General features: G+C 40.5%; 2 protein-coding genes across 3 annotated transcripts; both read left to right on the top strand.

Moving 5' to 3' along the window:
- Positions 1 to 282: 282 nt before the first annotated feature.
- On the top strand, positions 283 to 21,538 carry LOC136687066 (alpha-protein kinase 1-like). 2 transcript variants are annotated; one of them, XM_066661275.1, is made up of 15 exons: positions 283 to 304; positions 452 to 624; positions 1,230 to 1,360; positions 2,018 to 2,172; positions 3,471 to 3,669; positions 9,876 to 9,935; positions 10,049 to 10,135; positions 10,468 to 10,544; positions 14,378 to 14,473; positions 14,889 to 14,993; positions 15,377 to 17,303; positions 17,963 to 18,116; positions 18,341 to 18,503; positions 18,728 to 18,914; positions 19,318 to 21,538. In XM_066661275.1, the coding sequence occupies exons 3-15, from the start codon at positions 1,261 to 1,263 to the stop codon at positions 19,506 to 19,508; spliced, it is 3,501 nt and encodes a 1,166-aa protein (XP_066517372.1). In that variant the 5' UTR covers positions 283 to 304; positions 452 to 624; positions 1,230 to 1,260; the 3' UTR covers positions 19,509 to 21,538. The 2 variants fall into 2 exon arrangements, with proteins under 2 accessions (XP_066517372.1, XP_066517373.1); XM_066661276.1 differs by having other exon boundaries at positions 452 to 637.
- Positions 21,539 to 21,955: 417 nt separating this feature from the next.
- Positions 21,956 to 27,505, top strand: LOC136686344 (ependymin-2-like). The gene is made up of 7 exons (XM_066660054.1): positions 21,956 to 22,100; positions 22,568 to 22,727; positions 23,269 to 23,303; positions 23,650 to 23,784; positions 24,572 to 24,758; positions 25,272 to 25,359; positions 26,643 to 27,505. The coding sequence occupies exons 2-7, from the start codon at positions 22,589 to 22,591 to the stop codon at positions 26,755 to 26,757; spliced, it is 699 nt and encodes a 232-aa protein (XP_066516151.1). The 5' UTR covers positions 21,956 to 22,100; positions 22,568 to 22,588; the 3' UTR covers positions 26,758 to 27,505.

Here is a 27,505-nt window from a genome sequence, read left to right as displayed (position 1 = left end):
AAATTAAAGTCGCATATCACCTTCTCAGTGAAATTATTGTTACTAGCCTAAAAGAAAACCATGCAAACTAAGAACACAACAAATTCCTGAGAGAAAATAAACCGAAGAAAAGATCAAATCTAGGACACCGAGGCCCCAGGGCTGTAGCAGCTGTCCCAAATACGTATACCGACTAACTAATTAACCTACTTACGAACTAAATAACTATATTTAAAAAAGATTCTATTTGAGTCGACTCGCGTTTCATTTTAAGGAACTGATTCATAGAATCGACCCGTTCGCGAATGAACATCGCCACTCAACAGTATGCAGTTGTTCGCTATATAAAACTTATACTTTACCCTATTTTAAAGAACTTTATATGTTATATACATAATATTTTCTCGCACTGGACATGTCTATGAACTATAAAATATACATATCTTCTTTTGTGTTCTGTGTGTTACATCAGCTCGTTCAGCCTATTGACAAATAAGCGTCACTGTAACAAGGAAGTGGGAGAATCTGGAATTACGACAACTTTCCAGAAAAACAACAAAAAAGAAACCACCGGATTATTTTTCAATGAAGAGAGAAAAAGTGACAGAAGCTCATCTTTGTCCCTGAAGGACTCATTCTCTTCAGGTAGGAACGAGAAGTGAGAATCTACAATAATAATTTTGAGTAATTTTGAGTGAACTTTTTATATTTATGAGACCCTATCATTTTTTTTCATTACTATTAGATGATAGGTCATTAATATGTGACACCATAATTTCTCTATACAATGAGGTAGCAGGTAATTATCATGTAATTATCAGTTCCTAATTATGAGAATTATGTATCATAATAATGAGATAACTTATCTGTTGCAACTTATAAAATACATAATTATCATTATGAAATGCTAAAATGCAGATATATTTTGTCAATGAAATATCAGTATTATGAAATTCTAAGTCATAATTATGGGTTAAGACTCTTGCCAAATTGCTTTATTGGCTATTGCTATAATAAATGCACAGTGAAGGCATTCAGTGAGGCGAAAAATATATATTCTATAGTAAAATAAGAAAATAAGAAAGTGTGGCATTTTGTTTATGATTATACAGAAATTTTACGTATGGTACACATGTTAAAATGTGTTTAGAAGCTACAGTATCTCACTGAGAGTAAATCAATAGGTTAAAGTACTTGTAGATTGGATGGTAAACTTTTTATTTCTCTCTCCATGTGAATATGTTTTGAAGCTGACAACACACATAGTGTATAATAACAGATATGAACACTGTGGAATTGACCTCAGTTCTGGAGGAATGTCTGCAGCTTGCAGAAAAAGAGAAGCCCACACTGGACAAAGAAAACTTCAGACTAACAAGAGGTAACGGAACACAAACATACTGGGCTGTAGAAGACAGTAGTTATTACAATTTGCGAAAACTACTGAACTGTAGTTTTTATTCATTCATTCATTATCTGTAACCCTTATCCAGTTCAGGGTTGCAGTGAGTCCTGAGCCTACCTGGAATCATTGGGTGCAATGCAGGAATTCACCCTGGAGGGGGCGCCAGTCCTTCACAGGGCAACACGCACACACACATTCACATTCACTCACACCTACGGACACTTTTGAGTCGCCAATCCACCTACCAATGTGTGTTTTTGGACTGTGGGAGGAAACCGGAGCACCCGGAGGAAACTAACGCGGACACGGGGAGAACACAGCAACTACTTACAGACAGTCACCCGGAGTGGGAATCGAACCCACTACCTGCTGCGCCACCGTGCCGCCCGAACTGTAGTTTCAAATGCGATTATTTTTAGAAAGTCAGTTCCAGTGGTCTGAGATATCTTTAGTTATATTAATAAGTGAATTATTTTCCTTTCGTTTTACATTACGTAACCAGCTTAGATTAAATCTCTTCAGGTAAATGGTAAAGGAGAAACTCCAAGAAAAAAATCCATGAGAAGTAAGTAAAAGATAGTGGTATTGTGTTTTTCTTTAATCTAATTTCTGTTTCCTACCACCGCACCCCAGGTTTTCTCTCTGAGGACCTGAGGTCTCTGCTGCTGGATGCGGTGGAGATGAAGTGGCCGTTTGTGGAGGAGAGATGGCAGTACAAACACTCTGTAACATCAGAGGATAAAGTCAACACCATGGACCTCATCAACCAACATCTACCTCAGCTCATGGTAATGAACTACAAAGCCCACATTTTACAAAACAGAGATGAAAAGTGTTTTGTTATTTCCTCTCCACAGCCATCACTGACCTCCATACGTCTAAAGGGCTTTATGTGAAATGATGAGGATGATGGACAGTGTTGGAAATCTCACCTCAGTATGTTTCTTTACCTCATACATCCTCCACATCACTGTCCACCAGGAATGGATTTAAAAACCAAAGCTTTATCAAAATCATGGTCAGACACCAATGGTGTATTCGCACGCATTTACTGCAGTACATTTCTGTGAGGGGCATTTAGAGGACGATTTTGGGTTCCATTCACCTCCACTGTGAACAATTCCGGTACATTTCTCTAGACTGAGAACAATCTCAATCACGTGGTTTACATCTCAGCATTTACAAATGGAGGATGAAAATTAAATGAATTTCGCCTTAAATTGTTGTTTGTTTTTACACAATTCTAGACAATACTTTGTCTCAAATTTCCAGATTTTCTAGAAAGTGTCTGGTGCCTTTTGACATTTAACATGGTCATTCACAATCATTGTGTGGTAAATTATAATTGTTGGGAATGTACACTTCTTAGATTATATTCTCATGTTTCAGTGAGGAATAATTCATACTAAATTACAGCATTCTTTTAGTATTGCTGCGACTTATACATGAGCATGTACACTATACATAAACAAGTGTCGTATTCTTATACTATTTGTGTGGTTTGCTATGTGTCTTCACAGTCAAACACAGCCATGACTCACAAAATGGTCCTGTTTACAAGAAATTGTTGTGTAATCACCGTTTCTCAATGTGAATTGTGGACAAACACACTTGACCTTTTGGGGAATTTCCAGTTAAAAGTCATGTAACATTATCTTTAACTTTCATTTTATTTTTTGTTGCCGTACATTTTTGTATAATGATAACTACACTCGAAGTGATGGTGACCCTTAATATACTACAAGTTTGAAGAAGCGTTAAATCATTTATAGTACCAAAAATAGCCAGCAATATGTATAAATTATGAATTATTATATTTATGTGCAATAAGTTGAACCAGATTATGCTGCATATGGTGGGGCCTGCCTGGGGTGTTATACTCTCTGCCAAGAGTGAAATAATTTACATCTCTGGTACATTTTAGCCACTAGGTGTCATTATAATCACTGTTTCATAAGAAGAAGAGAAATTACTTATTAAAATTAAGATTAATTGGTTTATTCTCATTCTGCTGGTAGGTCTTTCTTAAAGCTACACACTTCACTTTGTGGAATTTCAGAGCGTATGTAATTTACCCTGTTGACAGGCCTTTCTTAAAGCATGTATCTCTGCTGTGGAGCCTCACTGGGCGATGTCAGCTGTCTTTCTTTTGGATCGTTTCCTTTACTGGATCGACAGTTCACACATTCTGCTGAAGATTGCTAAAGCACTACACAGACGTTACCCCGAAACCAGTGTGGCTCCACAGATCGTCATACGTCAGGCTCGAATCTACCTTAACACCGGTGAGTTCATTCTCAAACAATCAGCAATCTGCCTTAACCTACCACTGAATGTCTTGCCCAGATAAGGGTTTCCACACCTAAGCTGGATTTCTTTATAAGAAAGTTAATTGGATTTAAGAAAAACATGTTGTGGTAAACAAAGTGGCTTCAAACCAGATATGATTTATGTTATGTAACTTTTTTTTCACTGAATTTGAGAAGAACTAATGAATTAGGAATTTGTTTAGATAGGCAAATACAATTAAAATGTAAAATATTATTTAATTAATTTAATCATTAACTGTCTGTAAGTGCTTATCCATTTCAGGGTTGTGGTGGGTTCAGAGCCTACCAGTAATCACTGGGTGCAAGGCAGGAACACACCCTGGAGGGGGCGCAGGTCCTTCCCAGGGCTCACACACTCACTAACACATTCGCTCACACCTAGGGACACTTCTAAGCCAATTCACCTGCCAATGTGTGTTTTGGTCTGTGGGAGGGAACCCACTCAGACACAAGGAGAACACACCACACTCCTCACAGACAGTCACCCGGAGAACACACCACACTCCTCACAGACAGTCACATGGAGGAAACCCACGCGGACACAGGGAGAACACACCACACTCCTCACAGACAGTCACCTGGAGAATCAAATCAAATCAAATCAAAGTTTATTTTTATAGCGCTTTTCACAACTGATGTTGTCACAAAGCAGCTTCACAGAATTCCAGTAAGACAAGATTTGACATGAAATGTAAAGACAAATGTAAAAACCTCAAGTGAGCAAGCCAGGGGCGACAGTGGCAAGGAAAAACTCCCCCAGCTGAGGAAGAAACCTTGGGAGGAACCAAGGCTCACAAGGGGTGACAGATCCTCCTCTGGTCAATCTACTGGTGATGATGGTTAGTAGTCCATGAGAACTTCAGTGTAGGGACAGCTTCAAGGCACTTGGTGGTTGCTGGAGCGTGGGCAGCTGGTCTGAAGTGTGGAGGAGGATCTCGACAGTCATCCATCAGTGTCCAGACAGACAGGTGGGCAGTCGTTTACTCGGAAAGATGTAAAGGGATGGAATTAGTTTTGAACTGTTTTGTGTTTGTAAAGTAGAAAATATGAAAATTTCCAGAGTGTGGCTAATGACTCCGGCAGATCTGACTATGACAGCATTAACTAAAAGGAGAGAACCAGGAGGACACACAGACACGGGAGCATCCTGAAACACTGGCATCCCTCCGCTCCACCGTCAACAAACCTGAGTGATCGCGAGAAGCGGCGGGACGACAGCACCAGCGTCTCAGTATACTATAATTCCCTGTGTCCATGGACCCCCCGGATCTGCCGCCTTTATCTATGGGGGAGCATTAGCTACCAAATGATAAACTAAACAAATGAGTTTTTAGCCTAGATTTGAAGATTGCGACTGTGTCTGAGTCCCGAACATTTTTTGGAAGATCATTCCAGAGTTGGGGGGCTTTATAAGAAAAGGCTCTTCCCCCAGCTGAGGCCTTCTGAATTCTGGGAACATTTAAAAATCCAGTATTCTGTGATCTGAGTGAACGTGGAGGCTCATAATAGGAAATTGTATCTTGAAGATATTCAGGAGCAAGCCCATGTAGAGCTTTATATGTTAATAACAAAATTTTGTAGTCAATGCGGAATTTAACAGGCAGCCAATGAAGTGATGATAAAACTGGGCTGATATGTTCAAATTTTCTAGTTTTAGTGAGGACCCTAGCTGCAGCATTTTGAACTAGTTGAAGTTTTCTTAAATTGCTGCTGGTGCATCCTGACAGTAGTGCGTTACAGTAGTCAAGCCTTGAAGTAATAAAGGCATGTACTAATGTTTCTGCGTCCTGGAGGGATAAGGCATTTCTAATCTTAGAAATATTGCGAAGATGCAAAAAAGCTGTCCTAGTGATACTACCTATGTGTTGATCAAATGATAAATCCGGGTCAATTATGACACCAAGATTTTTTGCTGCTGAACCAGGTTTAACTGGAAAGTTAGCTAGATTTAAAATTAAATCTGATAATTTATTTCTTGTCACTTTTGGACCCAAAAGCAGGACCTCTGTTTTGTTGCTGTTTAGAAGGAGGAAGTTACGCAACATCCAGCCTTTCACGTCTTTTACACAGTCCTCTATTTTCTTTAATCTGTGTTTGTCATCGGGCTTGGCTGAAATATACAATTGTGTGTCGTCTGCGTAACAGTGAAAGTTAATGTCATGGTTTCTTATAACTGTGCCTAGCGGTAACATGTATAATGTAAATAATAATGGTCCTAAAATAGAGCCTTGTGGAATTCCAAATCTTACTTTAGAATAATTTGAATTTAGATTGTTTACTTTTACGAATTGATAACGTTCCGTTAAGTAAGATTTGAACCATAATAGGGCTGTCCCTGTGATTCCAACCATGTTTTCTAACCTTTCTATGAGAATATTGTGGTCTATTGTATCGAAGGCTGCGCTTAGGTCAAGAAGCACCAACAGGGATACGTGGCCTTGATCAGAGGCAAGAAGAAGATCATTTGTTATCTTGACTAGAGCTGTCTCTGTACTATGATGTTGCCTGAATCCAGATTGGAATTTTTCATATATATGATTCTTATGTAGATATGAACTAAGTTGTTGGGCCACAGCTCTTTCTAAGATCTTAGACAGAAATGGCAAATTAGAAATAGGCCTGTAATTAGACAGTGTACTAGCATCAAGATTTGGTTTCTTGATCATAGGTTTAATAACTGCTAGTTTAAAAGCTTTGGGTACATGGCCCAGACTAAGCGATGAGTTTACTATAGTTAAAAGAGGATCAATAATAGCTGGTAGTACTTCTTTGAGCAACTTTGTGGGAATTGCGTCAAGTGTGCAAGTTGTACAGTTTGCGGAGGTGATAATCTTCTCTAGTTCTAATTGTGGGAGTGGGTAAAAGGTTTCAAGTCTTTCTTTTACAGTTATATTATGTTTTATTTCAATCACATCAGGTGGCAGCCAGGATGGATTTGATCCTGTGGCTAGAGTTTGTTGTCTAATATTCTCAATTTTATTATTAAAAAAGTCTATAAAATCTTTACTGGTGAGAGTTGCTGGAATTAGTTGTTCAGAACCTGCTTGATTTTTTGTAATTCTAGAAAACACACTAAACAGTGCTCTCGGATTATTTTTATTATTGGAGATCAGCGAGGCCAGATATGCTGAGCGAGCTTTAGTGAGGGCATTTCTATACTATATAAGGCTGTCCTTCCAGGCAGAATGAAACACTTCAAGCTTGGTTGATCGCCATTTCCGCTCTAGTTTTCGTAATGTTTGTTTTAAAGTACGGGTCTTATCGTTATACCATGGTGCGAGCTTTTTCTGTCTTATACTTTTATGTTTAAGTGGTGCTACCTTTTCTAAAGTAGATCGACAGGTATTTTCTAGGTAGTCAGTTAGTACATCTAGGTCCATTGGGTCTGATGGAGTTGGAACTGGGGTCGATAGTTCTGGTAGGTTTTCTATAAATTGTAGGGCGGTAGATGGTTTTATTATACGCCTTGTAGAATAGCGAGGGTTCTTACATATATTATGGATAAAACGTAGCTCATATGAAATTAAGTAATGATCGGAGATTGCTGAGGATTGCGGTAAGATATTAATTTTGTCAATGTTAAGACCTAGTGTCAGAACTAAGTCTAAAGTGTGGCTGCAGTAGTGTGTAGGCCCTGTTACATTTTGAGTAATACCAATAGAGTCTAAGATTGAGGTAAATGCCTTTTTTAGTGGGTCACTTTCCTTCTCAAAATGGATATTGAAATCTCCTACAATTATAACTTTATGATTGCACACCGCTAGGTTTGTAGCAAAATCGCTGAATTCTTTCAGAAATTCTAAGTAAGGCCCTGGTGGTCTGTAAATGTTGCATAATAAAAATGCGTCCTTTTTTGTGACCGGATTTGTAATAATAGTGGAGAGAACCTCAAAAGAAGAGAAGGTGTCACATTGTTTAAGACTAATTTCTAGGGTATTTTGGTAAATTACACATACTCCACCTCCTTTGCCTGATATTCTTGGGCTATGTGCATAATTATAGCCTAGGGGGGTGGCTTCATTTAGTGCCAAATATTCATTTGGTTTAACCCATGTTTCCGTGAGACAGAAAACATTGAATTTATGATCACTTATAATATCATTTACGATGAGTGCTTTTGAGTTTAGTGATCTTATGTTGAGTAACCCAAATTTTAGTTCTGAGGTGTTGCTGCTAGGTGTTGTGTATGATTTAATATTGATTAGGTTGCTGAAACAGGCTGATTTTGTTTTTCTACTTTTACATTTAGTTCGGGGGAAAGACACAGTCTCAATACAGTTGAACCTGGGTGACGCCTCAAGACAGTTCGCAGACGGTCGGTTTAGCCTGTCTGTCTGCGGCCTGGTCCCGGCTCTGGATTGTCAGCAGCTATCTACACTACTCTGCCGACTAACTAAAAGACTATGTGCTATGCTGCAAGAAAGTAAGGCAGCACCCTCCCGCGTGGGGTGGATACCATCCCTACCTATAAGACCAGGCTTGCCCTCAAAACGTAACCAATTGTCTATAAAGCCCACTTGATTTTCGGAACACCACTTGGACATCCAGCAGTTTAACGCCCAAAGTCTGCTGTAAGCTTCGTCGCCACGCCGCATTGGTATGGGGCCAGAGCAGATTACGGCATCGGACATCGTCTGGGCCAGTTTAATCACCTCTGTAATATTACCCTTAGTTACCTCAGACTGCCGCAGACGAATATCATTGGCCCCTACATGAATGACTACCCTCGAATATCTCCTATTAGCTAACAGTCTAAGGTTGCCACTAATATCCGGCGCTCTGGCTCCCGATAAACAGCTAACTGTTACTGCCGGCGCCCCTAAAGGAGTAGCTAATTTCACGTGCCGAACAATAGAGTCTCCTATAACCAGAGCACTCTTAACAGGCTCCTCAGCGGGTGCTTCGCTGAGCAGGGCAAACCTGTTTGACACGCGAATCGGAGGAGCGTGGTGTCCCGGTGGGCTAGCTTTGGCCTCAGCGTTAGCATCAGCCTTAGCTTTCCGGCTATGACGCCGAGACGTCACCCATTCACCCCGCTGTGAGGGCTCTAACGCCGGAGTCGTGGGGGTGCTAACTCTTCCTAAGGCACCCGGAGTTGCTAACACTGAATCTCGCTGTTTATCCCTCAACAATAATAAGCTCCGGATGCGCACTTCTAGCTGGTCCACTTTATCCACCAGAGAGCTAAATAGCTGACACTTACTACAAATACAACCACTATATTTATCGCTAGAGGTGGAAAAGGGCGTTAAACTAAACATGCCACACTCTGAGCAGGCAACACACCACACTCCTCACAGACAGTCACACGGAGGAAACCCACGCAGACACAGGGTGAACACACCACACTCCTCACAGACAGTCACCCGGAGAACACACCACACTCCTCACAGACAGTCACCCAGAGAACACACCATACTCCTCACAGACAGTCACCCGGAGGAAACCCACGTAGACACAGGGAGAACACACCACACTCCTCACAGACAGTCACACGGAGGAAACCCACGCAGACACAGGGAGAACACACCACACTCCTCACAGACAGTCACCCGGAGAACACACCACACTCCTCACAGACAGTCACACAGAGGAAACCCACGGAGACACAGGGAGAACACACCACACTCCTCACAGACAGTCACACGGAGGAAACCCACGCAGACACAGGGAAAACACACCACACTCCTCACAGACAGTCACCCGGAGAACACACCACACTCCTCACAGACAGTCACCCGGAGGAAACCCACGCAGACACAGGGAGAACACATCACAGTCCTCACAGACAGTCACCTGGAGGAAACCCACGCAGACACAGGGTGAACACACCACACTCCTCACAGACAGTCAACCGGAGTGGGACATGAACCCACAACCTCCAGGTCCCTGGAACTGTGTGACTGCGACACTACCTTCTGCACAACCGTGTGGCCCTTGAATGTTAATAATTAACTTAATTAACTTTATTAAGCTAAAGGCTTATTATTTAGCATATATTATTAAATATTAAAGTTATAAGAATGAGGAACACAAGTCTGGAGATGAATGTTTGTTAAAATATTTTATGAGCTATTACCACAATCATAATAATAGTAACAACTGTATTATCAGTATTTCCAATAAAATCTCTGTCAATGTTTATCTCTCGTTTTATGAAGGTAAGCTACAGAAAGCTGAGTACATATTGAGCAGTTTGATAAATACATGTGGAGCAACTGGTAAGTTGAAAACTTGACCTTCATCACACCGTATATTTTAGAGAAATTCTTATGTCTTATATTTTTATGAGTGTAGTTAAATTTACATAATCAATATTTTCCTTCTATTTTAGGCTGTTGGAAATATCACAAAGAGAGTGACCGGACTCTGGTGCAGGCTGTCAGCTTTCAGGTTCGAGGGCAGGTGCTACAAAAGTTAGGTGAGGTCATAAATTTATTTTTAAAAGGGTAATGTGATGCTTAACCAAACATTTTTGGAAGTAGTATATCTACACTGTTAACCCCTAATTCCAGAGTCTAAAAACGAACGTGCTCACACATATCTGAGTTGTGACTTGTGATTTGATAATACTAAAAATGACTATGAAGTAACAAGATAAAACATTACATTCTGATTAAAGTTGGCTTGCATTAGAGGACAGTTTTGACACCTCATCACTGATCATAATGTCACAATATTTGTGGTTTTAGAGGTATTTTATATGTTTATATTTCTATGAAAAATCTTTTATTTATTTATATTTTTTTGCAGGACTGTGGCTGGAGGCTGCAGAGCTCATCTGGGCTTCACTTATCGGATTCTATATTCTACCTTTACCTGATAAAAAGGTACAGACCACACTTAATTCAGCAAACCATTTTATTCTTCTAACAGCACTGGTACTCTTTGTCAGGGACGGGGTGTGGATTGAAGGAGGCGGACGCATTCGCTAAAACACGGGATATATTTAATAACCAAAGATATAACAAAACACAGGCAAACTACAAAGGGAACTACAAGACGAGGACATAAAATACTGAGACAGAAAATACACTAAACGACAAAACTAGGAAACAAACATGACTTGACTAGAAACGAGAGATAAACGACGCGACATGACAAGACCGGAGAACAATACATAATGAAGTGAAATGAACGACCAACATGACGTGAAACAAGAGGGCTTAAATACATACACAAACGAGACACACCTGGACAGATAACAAGGACGGGTTAACAGATGATAGACGAGGAGGCGGGACAAAGGCGGAGACTAGAACATAAACAAAACATAGCCATGTGCTAAAAGCACATGGCCGGGGACAACAGACATGACGAGACGAAGGCGTGACAGATGCCCCCCCCAAGAACGCGCAACTCCCGGGCGCGTACTCCTAAACCCCCCAGGAGCTGGCGCAGGAGAGGGCACGAAAAACAAGACAGGACAACAAACCAACAGGAGACAGGACTCAGGACAGGACGGGAACCGACACAGGAGCTGGGGACACGACAGGACCGAATATATGAGACGGGACATGGGACATGACAGGAGACTGACAAAGGGGGGCAACAAGAGACGAGAACGGACTGGACAGGACAGGAGTTGACACATGGGAATTGACGGGAGACTGGACTGGAGACAAGACAGGGGACTGAACATGGGACGGATACGGAGACTTGACATGACTAACAGGGGACTGAACATGAGACCGGACAAAGGGTTGAAACGGGGACTGGACATGACTCACAGGAGACTGGACTTGGGCAGGTGACAGGACAGGGGACTGGAATGGAGACAGGACAGAGGGTTGAAACGGTGACTGGACAGGTGACGAGACTTGAGACTGGACAGGGGTTTGAAACAGAGACTGGACAGGGCTGACAGGGGACTGGACATGAGGCAGGACAGGAGACTGGACTGGACTTGGTAGGGGAACAGGGACCAAGACGTTTACGGGGACAGACATGAATACAGTAACAGGTACAGGGACAGAGACAAAGGCTGACACGGGTACTGGGACAAGGACAGAGACGGGAACCATGACAGGGACAGACAAGGGAACCAAAATAACAGGGCGGTGCCCAGGACTGGCTAATGTCTGTGTGGCAGTCTGAGGAACCAGCCTGGGCACAGTCCTGGGGATCGGCCCTGAAGTCCTTCGGGCCGACCTACGGACATGGGCAGGGGAGGCCGTAGCCACAGTCACGGGGACAGGAGAGGCCGTAGCCACCGTCACGGGGACAGGAGAGGCCGTAGCCACCGTCACGGGGACAGGAGAGGCCGTAGCCACCGTCACGGGGACAGGAGCGGCCGTAGCCACAGTCACGGGGACAGGAGCGGCCGATGCCGCCGTCACGGGGACAGGAGCGGCCGATGCCGCCGTCACGGACACTGGAGCGGCGGGTGCCGCCATCAACGGGACAGGAGCGGCGGGTGCCGCCATCACGGACACTGGAGCGGCGGGTGCCGCCATCACGGACACTGGAGCGGCGGGTGCCGCCATCACGGACACTGGAGCGGCGGGTGCCGCCATCACGGACACTGGAGCGGCGGGTGCCGCCATCACGGACACTGGAGCGGCGGGTGCCGCCATCACGGACACTGGAGCGGCGGGTGCCGCCATCACGGACACTGGAGCGGCGGGTGCCGCCATCACGGACACTGGAGCGGCGGGTGCCGCCATCACGGACACTGGAGCGGCGGGTGCCGCCATCACGGACACTGGAGCGGCGGGTGCCGCCATCAACGGGACAGGAGCGGCGGGTGCCGCCATCAACGGGACAGGAGCGGCGGGTGCCGCCATCAACGGGACAGGAGCGGCGGGTGCCGCCATCAACGGGACAGGAGCGGCGGGTGCCGCCATCACCGGGACAGGAGCGGCGGGTGCCGCCATCACGGACACTGGAGCGGCGGGTGCCGCCATCACGGACACTGGAGCGGCGGGTGCCGCCATCACGGACACTGGAGCGGCGGGTGCCGCCATCACGGACACTGGAGCGGCGGGTGCCGCCATCACCGAGACAGGAGCGGCGGGGGGACCTGCGACGACGTCCAAGGAGGCAGGAGAGGCGCGCGTCGCGCTCACGAAGACAGGAGAGCCGCGCGCCGCGCTCTCGAGGACAGGAGAGGCGCGTGCCGCGCTCTCGAGGACAGGGGTTTGTGCTGCTCGCCGGGCTCGCGCTGGAGCTGTAAAGGGTTTAGGGGGTTTCACAGGCGCACCCATTAGATCACCTCGAGGTGCGCCCCTGTTAGCCTCAGACCTCAGAGGTACGGAGGTGAGGCTAACAGCCCCTACCCTTAACGCCCCCCCAAAAATTTCCCCGGACCTGAGGGGGTAATCCTCCAGCGAGGGGGGAACTCCAGCACGGTTCTTCCGCCGACTCTTTCGACTCCCGCTGGCGCAACTACTCGATTCCCGAGTCGACTCCTCCGCTATAGGATCCGGAGCAGCGCCAGGCAGGAGCTGGAGCCGGCGACTCCATTCCGAGGCCGCTTTCAAAGCCTCCCCCACAGGATCTTTGGGGCCTGTGCGGAATGGAGTCCGGCGAACGGCACACCCCTTGAGGTAGTAATCCGCGCTAGCTGCGTCCTTGTGGTCGTTCATTCTGTCAGGGACGGGGTGTGGATTGAAGGAGGCGGACGCATTCGCTAAAACACGGGATATATTTAATAACCAAAGATATAACAAAACACAGGCAAACTACAAAGGGAACTACAAGACGAGGACATAAAATACTGAGACAGAAAATACACTAAACGACAAAACTAGGAAACAAACATGACTTGACTAGAAACGAGAGATAAACGACGCGACATGACAAGACCGGAGAACAATACATAATGAAGTGAAATGAACGACCAACATGACGTGAAACAAGAGGGCTTAAATACATACACAAACGAGACACACCTGGACAGATAACAAGGACGGGTTAACAGATGATAGACGAGGAGGCGGGACAAAGGCGGAGACTAGAACATAAACAAAACATAGCCATGTGCTAAAAGCACATGGCCGGGGACAACAGACATGACGAGACGAAGGCGTGACACTCTTAGAAAAATTGTCAGTGTTGGTAGCCTCAATATACATCTTCAGTTGTTTTAGTTAGGGAACAAAATTGTACCATATTCTATATTAATTATATGTATTTAATTTTAATTGATTTCATTTCAACTTAAGGATTTATATTTTGTTTTTTTTTATTTGAAGCTATTACATTATGAAAACGTTTCCCTCTGGAGAAGAGAATGTAATGTACAATTAGCGAACACAAATGGACACTAAAACACCTGATGTAGATTTAAAGATATATACGCTGTCTGTATCTTTAGTGGACACTAATGTATCTGTACAATAACTTTTAAAAAAATATTTATTCATAATTTTAGTCACTGCCACTTCTACCCCAGCTACCACTTTGAACCTCCACTATAGCTTTGGAAACTGCTGCTTACACAATATCAAAGCTCAGTCCTCTTTAAGAAGTACTGCCCATTTCTGTCATATCGGCTGATACCTGGAGTCTCACTGAGTAATGGGGGAGTGGGAGGACCATGCTACCCACCTACTTCATCTTGCTATCTCACTTCCTTGACTTTATTATGTGATAAATCAGGTCTTAAGATATGAATAATATCACCTTATTAGCCATTGATCTGATTTTTTATTTATCACAGGGAATTGGAACGTCTCTCGGACTTCTGGCCAGTGTTCTGATCTCAATGAACGATAAAGACTTCACTACATTTAAAAAAAAGCCTCTTATCGATCTGGTAAGAAACAGTCATTTAAATGATGTTCACAAGCATACATTCATGTTTTAGCAATCTTTATGTGAATATTTTTTTTCTTATAATATTCCATATAAACAACTATGGCACACGTCTTCAACTACCTAGTAAAGGGTAATTTACATCTAATACATCTAATGTTATCTGCATAATTTGTGTAGATTTCCCATATTCCAGACTTCTCTGACCGTGTACTTTGAAAAATGTAAAAATTATTACCTTTATATTACATTCATATATCTTTTATTTTTATATAATGAATTCAATTTTTTAAATTATAGAATTAATTTGAATTTCTAATCTGTTTGACACGTTAGTGCATGTTGCTCTGTTGTATTCATGCTCTAGTGAAACCTGCTGTAAGTTAAGTTAACCCTTTGTACTGCCTTTTTTCCAGGGTTTTCTAGGAAACTGCAGTAATCGTCTGCTCTGTGCTGCTCAGGCTGCTCGCATGGCTGTGGTTTACAGCCAGTTCGGTTCTCTGTATGTGCTCACACATATGGTGAGTTAATTATTTTTCACACTTACAATGTGAACGGTACATATGTCAGCCATATGATTAAGGTTACGTCCTTGTTTCTACACTCATTTTCCAGTTTATCAGCTCCACTGACCATACTGGAGCACATATTATTTCTACAATTACACACTATAGTCCATCTCTTGATAAACCACACTCTGAAAATGTGGAATAACAGAGAGCTACTGCTTTATAGGCAGTGAAGCTTATAGAATATATAAAGGCCACAGCTGGGAACAATATATGCTGAAAAATGCTGTATTATATTTAGGTGTTTATTTTATTTTATTTTACTTATGCATGTATATATGTATGTATGTATTATTTATGTATTAAAAACAAAATGATGTTTTTCTGTTCTGTAGGTTACTCAGGGAACTTGCCTGTTGTCCTACAGTTTCTCCAGAGATTGTCCTGCTGCTGAGAAACAGCTCTATCTCTCCCTTGCTAAAGAAGCGTTTGAGAATGGGCTGCTTACCAAGACCGAGAAAGATGTAGTCACCAGTCAGCAAGAGCTACACACACTTATAAAGGCAGCTTACTGCTTAGCCATTACCAATAAGTGGATGTGTGGTCCAGTAGAAGAGGTCTCTCTGGCCATTAAAGCTTGTCAGGAAGCCAATGCTCTGTTGTATTCTTATTGTTACACAGATGACTTGGATAAAACAGTGGTTTCTTCTGAAGTCATGGCGAAGGTACAGCGTGCAAAGTCCCTTTTGAAAGTGAAACCATTAGTAAATTCGGATCCATGTTCTTTTATGCCTGATAGTTACAAAACCATGGAAGACAAACCTGTCCCCTTCACTCCCGGAGATTTTACAAAGATGATCGAAAACTTTCAGAAGCACCACCAATCTGTGTGTGAGGCTTTTAAAGCTTCAGAACTGAAAGTTAGGAGGAGCAGACTACATGCTAACTGCATCACAGCCTTCCAGACAACACTAACCGGGACACTCACCACAGAATGTGATGCAAATATTTTGGACCTGAATAAATCTGAAAAATCTGCAGATCCATCAATCAGAGTCTTTCACAAAGAAACTTTGGGAATGACTTTGGAGAGTGAAGATGACCAACCTTCAAAGAATGGTCAAAACCCAACAAACTTTGAAATACAACGTCCAAGACGTTCTCAAGGTAGCAGCAGTTTGGGATCATCTGGAGAGTCTTTTGAACTTGTTGATCCATCACTTTGCACAGAAGCAGAAGAATCACAAGCAAAATCTGTCCAAAATAATCAGAATGGACACAAATGGAATGATCAAACTAGCGTACCAGCTTCTACTTTGTCAGCTGGAGCCTTGGTTAAAGAAGGCAATGCCCAAAACCAGCCAGAGCAAGACCTTTGCACCACCTTGGAAAGTATCGAAGACGATAAAATCCCCAACAACAGCATGAGAAATGGCGAAAACACAAGAACGTCTTCAGGGTCTTTCAGCAGTTGCCTGGGCTCTTCATGGCAGAGTATATCCTTCTCCAGTTCTCCTCAAAATGACGATTTAGCTAAGATCCTAAAGGACAAGTCTGTAATCGATCAAATTTGTGAGACTGTATCGAGTGAGGATGGTCCTGACAGTCCTTTTGAGTTGATAAGCCTCAACTGTGCTACACCCATTAGCAAAGGAGGCCAAACCACATCATTTCAGACAAGTGATGTTATCAAATGCCAGATTAAAGATGAGAGTTCTATTGAGACTGCTGAAGATATAGAAGATGCAGAAGTATCTCTTTTAAGAGAGGGTATTTCTGGTTTTGCTATAGCTGACGGCCATGCAAATGGGATCAATGCTAATAATGCCACGGCAAAGCCTCAAGAAGTTCGTCCAGATCAAACATACTCAGGGAATGGTCAAAGAAATTCATCATCAGTGTCTACTGACTCTTATGAAATGGTGCAGCTTGATGAGTCTGAACCCAAGAGAAGTCTGGAATTGTCAGCCTTGGCTCACAAAGCTATACATAAAAACCCTGCAGATTCTCAAAAGAAAAACATTCTGAAAGTTGTTCCACTCCTCGAAACTGAAGCAGACGACTGTAAACCTTGTTCATTATCTTCAAAACCTGTAGAGAATCTACGCAAAAAGGATGACAGCCAGTGTCCCTCTGACTATGGTTTTGACCAAATTACCTGTATAAATTATTGTAAAGGATGTTTCCAGGGTTGTGTCATGGGAAGTGAAGTTTTAAAAGAGCACGACTACAAGTCCCTCTTCTCAGGAGTGTGCCAAAGCTGCCTCTTGAAGAGACTGCCAGATAAAACCTTCAAACTGAGCCAATACAACAAAGTTTACAGTACGTTTCGAGAAACATTGTCTTGTGGGTGGGAAAACAGGATAATATTTTTTGTTTAATTTTTCCAATACTTTGCACATAATATGGGTATCATTACTAATCAGTCAGACCCTTTTGTTTAGTCCTGTAGTCAACACAGTATTTCTAAACCAGATGTTTTTCCCTATTTACATCTCCTGTAAAATGCCACTGGAATTACAAAGTTATTAAAACTATTATAAACCAACTATTAAACTATTGAACTATTATAAACCAACGGCTCCTCCTAAAACTGAAGCCTACAACCAACAGAACTTCTTAACTCCCACACTGGACAAAGCTTGCTGGTGTGTGTATGGATTATTCTAAGGAGGTTCCCAGTCTTCCTCCAGCTGTCATTTTATTGCACAACAGTGTACTAATTACTTAGTGACTTGTGATTCTAGGAATACAGTGACATTTGAAGGAAAAATGTGTTGGGTTGGGAATGGTATTGTTTAACACAGGATGCCAAAGCAATTTTTCAAAAATCCCATTTTTTTCCTCACAGAGGAATTCAGCTTAGACCTGGAACTCATGATACACACATGACACCCACTAAAGAAATATTGTAAAACATCAGCAGTCTGAACAGTACCTGTGGATCCACAGAAGTGTTCAAATACATGTTCTTGTTTCAGGTGCTCTTGTAGTGAAGTATTCAAAAGCCACACATACGTGGACGGGTTGTGAGACGAGTGTTTATGTGGGAGAGCTGTTGCAGGTGGATGTAATAGGAGCTCAGAGACAGGCCTTCAGGATCCAGTATCTTCACCAAGAGCAGCTGCTTGGCAGGTGGGTCAAAGAATACTTTTAGCTAATAGATCTGAAGTAAAAAAAAGATTGTACTTGATTAATATTTTTTTATACAAAGTTCAAGCTAAATTTAATTTGAATTTTCATTGTATTTCAAATCAAGTGATCATTACTGTCATTCCACAGTATAATGTAAAAATTGTTGGTTGTTCTTCAGGCCCATTAAACATTAAAAAATGATTTTGTGGTGGTATTTTGATCAGTTATGTAGGGAAGGAGTATTTGAAGGAGATGAAGCCTTACGCACACCTAGCGGATGTGGAGAGACAGATGACAGCACAGCATTACATCATGGAGTTTAACAAACGCCTCTACGAGAGTAACATCACCACTCAGATCTTCTATATTCCCTCAGAGCTCCTTCTGGTGAGAGACAAGTCTTAATATAAATGACAGTGATTAGGACCAGTCACAGCAAGGGGAATAAGTCTCTGAACAAATGGCACAGTGACAGAACACAGAATACACAAACATTGAAACATAAAAATGAAAGAAAATGATATCCTTTGGATGCTTTTTATATTCTTAACTCAGATTTATCACCCACAACTCCAAGTTCAGATTAACAGGTTTATTACCTCTGTTTATAGATCACAGAGGACGACTGTATAGTAGCATGTGTTTCTGTGGAGCCATTCATGCTTGGGGACTTCGTAAAACTCACCAACAACACAACGAAAACAGATCATCGGTATTCAGCCACAGAATACGGCATCGCCTTCGGACACTTCACCTACGAATTTTCCAACAAGGAGGAGGTCGTCGTAGACCTGCAGGGTGAGTGATTTGTAACATTTATTTAGCCTGGATGGAGAATAATATTACATTGTTTCCCTGAATGGCTTAATTTAATATAAAATACTGTGTTATTTATTCCACAGAAACCTAAATTTCCAACAATTGCTTGATTAACTTTAAGCATAGTTCACAAGGAACTAAGCTCTAGCAATAATAAGAGTTCAAACATTATAAACAATTTACTAAAGCTATTACAAGGTACATATTTTGGGGAAACAAAATTAATACATACTTGCTAAATTGTTGATTATAATTAATATATTTTAATTGCCACTCTTACAGACAGATATAATTTTAAATCCCTGATACAGATATAAATGAACAATTCTACATCAGATCTGTGATCAGCTCATGTTGTTTTTGTTTTGTGTGTGTTCTAAAGGCTGGGTGACGGCTAATGGTAAAGGCCTTGCATATCTGACGGATCCACAGATTCACTCACTCAGAAAACCCAGATCCTCAAGTAACTTCCACCAGAACGGCATCAATAAGTTCATGCTGCAGCAACATGGAGAACGCTGCAACCCTATCTGCCTTGCTGCCTTAAATACATTCACACATCTCACACAGTAGCACAGAGGGCACTGCAGCCACTTTTGGAGGTGTCACCAAACATGATGTGCCACTTTAATTACACTCCCACAGCTCACACAGTAATACAAAGGATACTGCAGCTCCATTTGAATTTGCCTTAAATATTTTTGTGTACAGATTATAAAACCTCTTTGTGTAAAACTGACCATCTGTGTCAGAAATGGCTGAAATCACTCAGGTATTACTAGGTTTAATGACTATCCTTCTTACTTTAATTATACTTTAAGTAACTTTACTGTAACTGCTGCCATTCAGGAAGTGAAATATGTTTAATATGTTTCAGGTAGTGACTATTATTTTTGTTGTTGTCTTATTTTATTGTTTTTAATCTCCCAGTGTTGTTAATTTTGCTTTTACATATTTTAAACATGTTAAATTCCTTCTGTGTATGAAATGTGCAAGAAAGTTCTGGTTTCACACAAAAATACTATTATCTCTGGATATTGTGTGCAAAGTATGATCAGTGAACAAATGCAAATGGTCTGAAATGATACACTCTATTAAATGACTATAAAGTACAGACTTACATGTTTTTTTAACCCTGTATTGTTACCTTTTTTGAGGTTTTGAGGAAAAATACAGCAGTGATGTATTTTATTTGTCTTTATTATCTCAGGTGATCTGACAGAGAAAAGCATCATATGACACTGACATCACTAACTATTCATTCATGTGACTCACCCCATTCTATTCAATTGAAATCCAGTCCAGACTTTCATCACTACATGTCTACTTGAATTTAGCCCTTTGTGTGGATCTGATGTCCTCATAAATCACACGAAAGAATGGAAAGCTGATCCAGAAATGGAAACAAACTGTTTACACTACAAATTCTGTAGCTTTGTATTTTTTTTAAGTGTATGTTTAGGGGTATGTTTCGGAGCAGGCCTTGGAACAGGTGCATTTACTTGGTCAATGCCCCATTAAATCTTTCCACAGTTTGTTGTGTCTTTAGAGGTAAATGAGAAATGAACATTAATACTTTACTGGAATGTTTTCATGCAAAACTGCCTGTATTCTAGGAATGTAATTGAATTATTTCCTCACTTGTTTTGCATTTTTGATTCATAAAAGGGTTTCAGATCCTCATCCTTTCATTTACTGAAAATACAAGTTTACTACTTTTTTCATAGTCAATAGTTGGAGGTTGAGAATTTTGTAATAAATGAATATTTTTAATACACATATGAACATACACTAAACAACCATAGGATATCGTATACAATAATCATTCTAAGTTGTTCTCAGCATGTTATGATGGATGTTTTTTTATTTGTGGTTTTTGGATAATGTTTATAAATGTTATTTTATGCTTTGATTCAACCAGAAAAAATCCTTGGTACATTTCAGGAAATAATGTTGAATTTTGTTTTATAGTTTTAAACAGCAAATGATTTTTATTTCTATTAGCAGTTGTTAAAAGTTAAAAGTCAGTCCTGTGTGGTATGACCTTGCCTTTTCTTCCCGTTTTCATACTCCACATTCATGTGATGTTTTCAATGTCTCAGTTTATGTATGAGGAAGAGAGCTGCATTTGTTATGTTCTTTCATACTGAGAACTTAATTTTTGTCAAAATTAAAGTAAAATGTATTTCTTCTGATGAACAAAATGTGAAATATCGGTGCTGGGAATGTTCACAACAAATAAACTACTACTCAGCTATATTTTATCCACAAAAAGACACATTTGAAAGTAATTTAAAAAATATAATTTAGTAAATGGTTTTAGAGTGTTTAGAGTTATTACCTTTTACACACACAGTAATGATCATCCACCTAAATTGCATTGCAGAAGAAGTATAAGAAGAAATATAAAAGGAGCACCCTAATGGGAGATATTAGAGAAGAATTTAAACTAATTGGACAAGAAACCAGCTGGAAAAAATTAATCACGGAAGACGTTTTACCAAGAAAACAACCCCAAACAACTCAATATTGATTTATAAAAGGGGAAGATGCTTGAATGTGTGAGAAACTTGTATTGTACAGCATTGCAATTAACATTTATTTTGTGTGACCTATAATAAATCATTTTAAAAAAATAATTTTGTTCTTTACTGTATTTACAACATATATATTTGGGGACTTTTTTGCTTGTTGCAGCTCAAATGCACCTGTGGCCAAATGGAATGCAAAGATTGTACACAACCTGGACTAGTCAGCTGACGGGGTTGGACTCATTTAGAGCATGACACAGCACTTTGCAAACAGAGCCTTATCTTAAACCCACACACAATAATAAAAATTATGTGTAACTTCAGTCATGGGAGAAAGATCAAAAATAACCTCCAGCCCTCAGAGAAACACTATAAGCATCATTTAAAGGTTGAAGAAATATTATCTGTAAACACAGATACAGGGCATTGACAGCTCAGGAGCCAGACACAATGAATATCTGGAATCTGGAGTAGGGAATGGACTGCTGTGGAGAACAAAAACAAGGAAGTAAGATTGTGTTTAGAGTGTTGCTATAGGTCAGGCCTCGGAAGGGTTATTTAAGGAGGGGAAAAAGGCATCAAGTTTACCTCCAAACACACACAGAAAGAAAGAAGAAACAAGACGGATTTAAAGGTAGGGCTAAATTAATTTTAATTCATTAATTGCAATTAATTTTACCAAAGGAATTACTTTAAATGACAACAGCAGGTTTTTTTTTTTTAGGTTTTTTTTTGGACAAAGCTTGACTGCTGAATGTTCTTAAGTAATGTGGGTTATATTTAAAGGAGCAAGTTATTTATTCAGTGCAACATTGTTGAAAGTATATAATTGTCCATTTTTTCTATTAACTGGAATTGTCATATAATTAAGTATTTATATTATATTATATTATATTTATATAAAAATTTCATTGTAGTCCCTGATTAAACCAGTTACTGCTCAAGAGCATACGTTTATCTGTGATTATCTCTGGTAAATTCAAGTCACTTAATGTCAGTATAATTTCTACTTCATAATGTGCAGGAAAAATCATTGGAGAAAATCCATGACTATCACTGACAAGCTGTGGTTTTGATTAAAAAAAACATTTCATCTGTCAGCCCTACTCTCAGGCTGAAACCATGAACTACCTGCTGGGGGTCGCTCTCGTGGGGATTTTGGCAGGAAACTGTTTGGCGGAGAGACCTCATCCACATCCAACCCATCATCATCATCCACATCCACATCCAACCCATCATCATCATCCTCCTCATCCCTGCAGTAAGTAATGAACAAGATAAATATTTTATTTCACTCTCTTTTCTTTTGTACTGCGTAAGTAATAGATGTTTATTTAACTGGATTATATGATATGATATTATAGATATGATATTAGTTTGTGCACTTAATTATCACTTAATTATTTTGTAAATCCATATGCAGGTGGATTATTTTCTGTCTAATCTCCAGTAATATCTCTTAAACAAGAGGATTCCCTCCGGTTTTCTATTTACTTCCTTGTAAATGTTTGCTTTAATGTGAGCTTCTGCCAAGACAAACTATTTTTATGGAGTCTTACTTCCCAATAAAAAAACAGCACTTACCTACAATAAGCCAAATACAATAGTTACGTTTAACATTATATTACTGATAGTAAGCCACTACTGGTGTTTTTATCTGATCCCAGTGCAGTGTGGTGTGTGTGGGGGAATGTAGCTGAGTTCAGCCACTTTAAAAGAATCCTTAACAAATTCTACTGCAGGTGTAAATCTGTGGTCAATGTAGTATTTTTTTCATATGATCAATGTTTGTTATTTCACAGAGTCTCCTCCAGAGGTCGAGGGAAGTCTCAGTGTGGTGGGTAGATCTCCTCACATCTTGCAAAAAGGATCAATATAAGTCAGAATTATTTGTACAGTGCTGTTATTTCATCATTTTCAGTATCAGAGAAAAGAGCAGAATAACACATTTGACGTACATTTGCTCAGAATTTAATATGGAAGGAGATTTCAGAAACTCCTGATATTTTCAGCATTCTCTCCTGAGCGCATAGTACTCTAACGACTTAGCAATAAAAATAACAAAAAGGTGGTCTCTGACATTTGTCCAGTTATGTAGATCAGCATCGTTTGTTTATAGATCACTATAATTAATCTCTCTCTCTCTCTCTCTCTCTCTCTCTCTCTCTCTCTCTCTCTCTCAGACAACTCCTAGTGGTGAGTTCTTTTCACTGGGGAAGTACGTGTATGATGCAAAAGGTCAGCGCATCCGCTTTGAAAACATGGGACAATACAAGAATGAATCCTTTAAAACAGATGTTCTCTTACTTTTTAAAGAGGTAAAATGCTTTGTGTGTTCTGGGAAACTGTGTAGAGGAACCTGATTTCTTATTTCACTTCCCGTCTTTAACCTTTTACATTTAGTTCATTGTTCAGTTCGTCTCATTGTTATACAAACATACTGTATGTGTAGGATGTCATCCACATGCACTTCCCAAAAAAGAATGAGATTCCTGTTACAAACCAAAAGCATGAACGCTGCAGTAGATGCTGCCCAAAGAAAATCACGTATCTGTATTTTTCTTTAACAAAAGCCTTTAAGATTGATAAACCCTGTTTGACCAAACTTGGTAGGCACCTGCTCAACAGGTTTTTCTTGTTAAGGGTTTACATCAGGTGCTTGTTCCTCTTTACTACAGCACCAGCTTCTACTCTTCTGGGAAGGCTTTGCTCTAAATTTCAGTACATTGTTCTGAGGATCTGATGGCATTCAGTCACATAAACATTAGTGAGGACAGGTACTGATGCTGGATGATTAGTTACAGATCCAAATTATCCCAAATTTATTGAATGGAATTATATTAGTGTTCCACTGCTCCAAAGCCCAATGTTGGGGTGTTATACTGCTTTAGCTGACATTTGGCATTGAGCAAGACCTTAGGCTTATGTTCAGCTGCTATAGAATTTAACACAAGATGCTTTTCTGTGAAGTCTATGGTGCAGTCTGTGTCCACAATGTGTAAACTTTAAAGCAGCAGAAATGACAAATTCCATAAATATACAGATAATTCTTCTACACATGATTCCCCTCACTCACTCTCTGTGTGTTTCCTGTCTCCTTCTCAGCATGTGATGTATGAGATCAATACTGAGAATGAGACCTGCGTTAAGAAAGAGCTAAAAGGCACCTTCCACCCCATGGAGATCCCTGACGATGCCACTCTTCTGGGGCAGGTGGTTCTGGGGAGTCTCTCAGAGCCAGGAGAGGGTCTGCTGGTGAACTCCTGGACTGGAGATATACCTGAAGCCCAGGGTACACACACACACACACACACACACACACACACACACACACACACACACACACACACACACGGGGACAGCATTAGAGAAGCAATACGTGATTTCCCCAATGTCTATTGTTCATAGCATAATTTAAACTTGGCCACTTTCATACTGAGCATAAACTGGTTCTTTCAGAGACTACAAAGCATGAGAGTTACATACAAATAAAAATATTTGCTATGTTTTTGGGGTAAAAATCTCTGATTGCTCCATTGACAAACCCAAATCCCTTTTCATATCTTGTCTTCCTAGCTGGGCAAAGTCTTGTATCTCCTATATCTTTCTTTATATTTTTGCATAATTAAAGGCAAAATGAAGAACCAAATCTCCTTTACATTGTGTAACAATTTCAAGACAATTGTATTGTACCAAATAAAATGATTTACTTATAACGCTACATTCTGAAGATGATCATTTGTTCTGAGAGTGACCTTATCCTTAAGTAAAAATCTTAAACTAACATATTTACGTCTTTTTCTAGGTAAATACTTCCTGATATTTACTGAGTTTGGCTGTCTCCCCGTCACCTCTCTCTACCACTCACCGAAGACTGGCTGGATAACGACCAGGTAATAATTTGTCACAAATAAAGAGATAGTTTATAGTTATTCAGATGTATACTGAATTAATTTGTTGGTTTGTTTGCAATATTCACCTGTTTTTTTCAGCTTTTCCAACATCAGTGGGGAAAACTATTAAAATATCACATGACCTTAAATGAGAAATATGAAGAGAAATACATAAAATACTAGAAAGCTTGTAATAGGTTGTTTTTTAAGGATGTTGGCCCTGACAAAAATGTATCTTGTTAAAAATACATTTTTAACTGAAAGTACGTGATTATCATCAGAATTTGGTTTCAATCCAACAGTTGTTCATCACAGCACTGTGAAGAAAGTAACATGTAATTTGTTTTGTGTGCTTCCCCCTAACCACAGCTTCAGAATAACAATGTAAACTGCAAAGTCCAGCATTTTTGTACAGTTCCCGACTTTTGTAGATTTGAGACCCCACACAAAGTTCATGTAACAGCTAGAAACGAGTGTGTCTATGTGCATGAACTTGCACGTGGGCCTTGTTCAAACTACACCCCTGCCGCCCACTCCCACAGTGTTTGCAGTGCTCAAACATGCCTCATGCGTTTTCTTTGCTCCACTCCCCTGCACACACACTGGTGTAGTCCACGATGTCTCACATTAAACTAATAGCTACATTATATTGCATATTGATGGATTCTAATTGAGCTGTGTGTAAAGCAACAACCAGCGAATACCAGACACAAAGATAAAACAAATAGGAAATGCTCAAGACACTCCAGTGAATGACAAAAAAATATCAGCAGTAAGTCTGCTGTTGAGGTCTTGTGTAATTTGTTGCTTTACTCTTATTTGGTTTTATTGCAGCTTGTTTCCAAATGAGTCCCTGTATCTGTTTACAGATCACTTGTGTCCTCCACTTACACCATTTACTGCATACACTTCATAATTCAAACAAGGAATCATCACCTCTTGTAGTCAGTGAGGAATGTTTAAGCTTTCTGAGAGCATGTGTGTTGACTCGGACTGCATCTGAATTCTCCCTACATAGTGCTTTACCTCAGTTAACATCTTAAATCATTCACAGAAATACTGCAGTGTCCAGTTGTGTTTACCTGACTCCCTAATGTATCCATCTTAGACCCCCCATGCATTGACTGAGTGTGGGAGCCAGTATTTTTTGAAGACTTAGGTGTACAACTTAGGTTTAAGGAAAGATCTGGGTTGCAGCCTGATCCTGAAAAATAAATAAAACGTATGTTCTATATGTTATATAGAAATGAGCAAATTCACACTATATTTTCTGTGTTTTGCAGCTTCTTTAACATCATTGTGGGGATAAAAGACCCACGTCCTTTAACTCCTCCTCCGTTCTGTACCGACGCTATGATGGAGGTGGAGAATGCAGATTTCTTCAGCACCTTCTTCTGAAATTCAAAACATCAGCACTTTAAATAACACAGCTATTTGTATTAAACTCATTAACCAATACAGTAAAGCTAACCCGGATCAGTCTAAAGACATTTTGAAATTTTAAAACAAATCCCATTTCTGCTACCAATCATCATTGGTCTCCAGTTCCACCCTGTTAGTTAGGACTGCCCACTCACACACAATGCCTCCAATCTGGGAGGGCGAAGGCATAGACATGCTTTCTCCATAATATGTGAAATCAGACAGTTACTTGTGTTGAGGTTCTGCTGACACACACTCACTAAACAGATAGAGAAAGAGATGCCAATTAATCTTATTTGGACTCCCAGCCCTAGAGGTATCTGAGGCATCACTTAGACCACTTCACCACTTCAACTGATTAAAATTTAAATGTATTTACATCATAACACATTACGCTGCTGTTTTTGACCCATCTCCATTTCTTTATTTTTAAACACACAGAAACTTTAAAAAGAAATCTTTAAACTGACTGGTTTGTTTGAATACATATCACACCCTAGTGTTTGGTTTCTGACTGTGTTTGGTTATAAATACTGGGGATTAGTTTCACATTCCTAAAATAACTGCTTGCACTGATTTTTTTCTAACAAACAGCACATTTAAACTAGCTTTATATTAACAAAACAATAAAGATTTTAATAAATTCTGCTTTAAGAAAGGTCTGAGCTGTTTTTAGTATTTCTTTTTCTCCAGGGTGGGGATGCTTTTGTATCTCGGTGTAGCT

The sequence above is a fragment of the Hoplias malabaricus genome, chromosome 2, assembly GCF_029633855.1.
Source record: "Hoplias malabaricus isolate fHopMal1 chromosome 2, fHopMal1.hap1, whole genome shotgun sequence".
NCBI classification, from domain to species: Eukaryota; Metazoa; Chordata; class Actinopteri; order Characiformes; family Erythrinidae; genus Hoplias; species Hoplias malabaricus.
The sequence above is the reverse complement of the archived record's forward strand: the minus strand, read 5'-3'. Positions and strand labels throughout refer to the sequence as shown.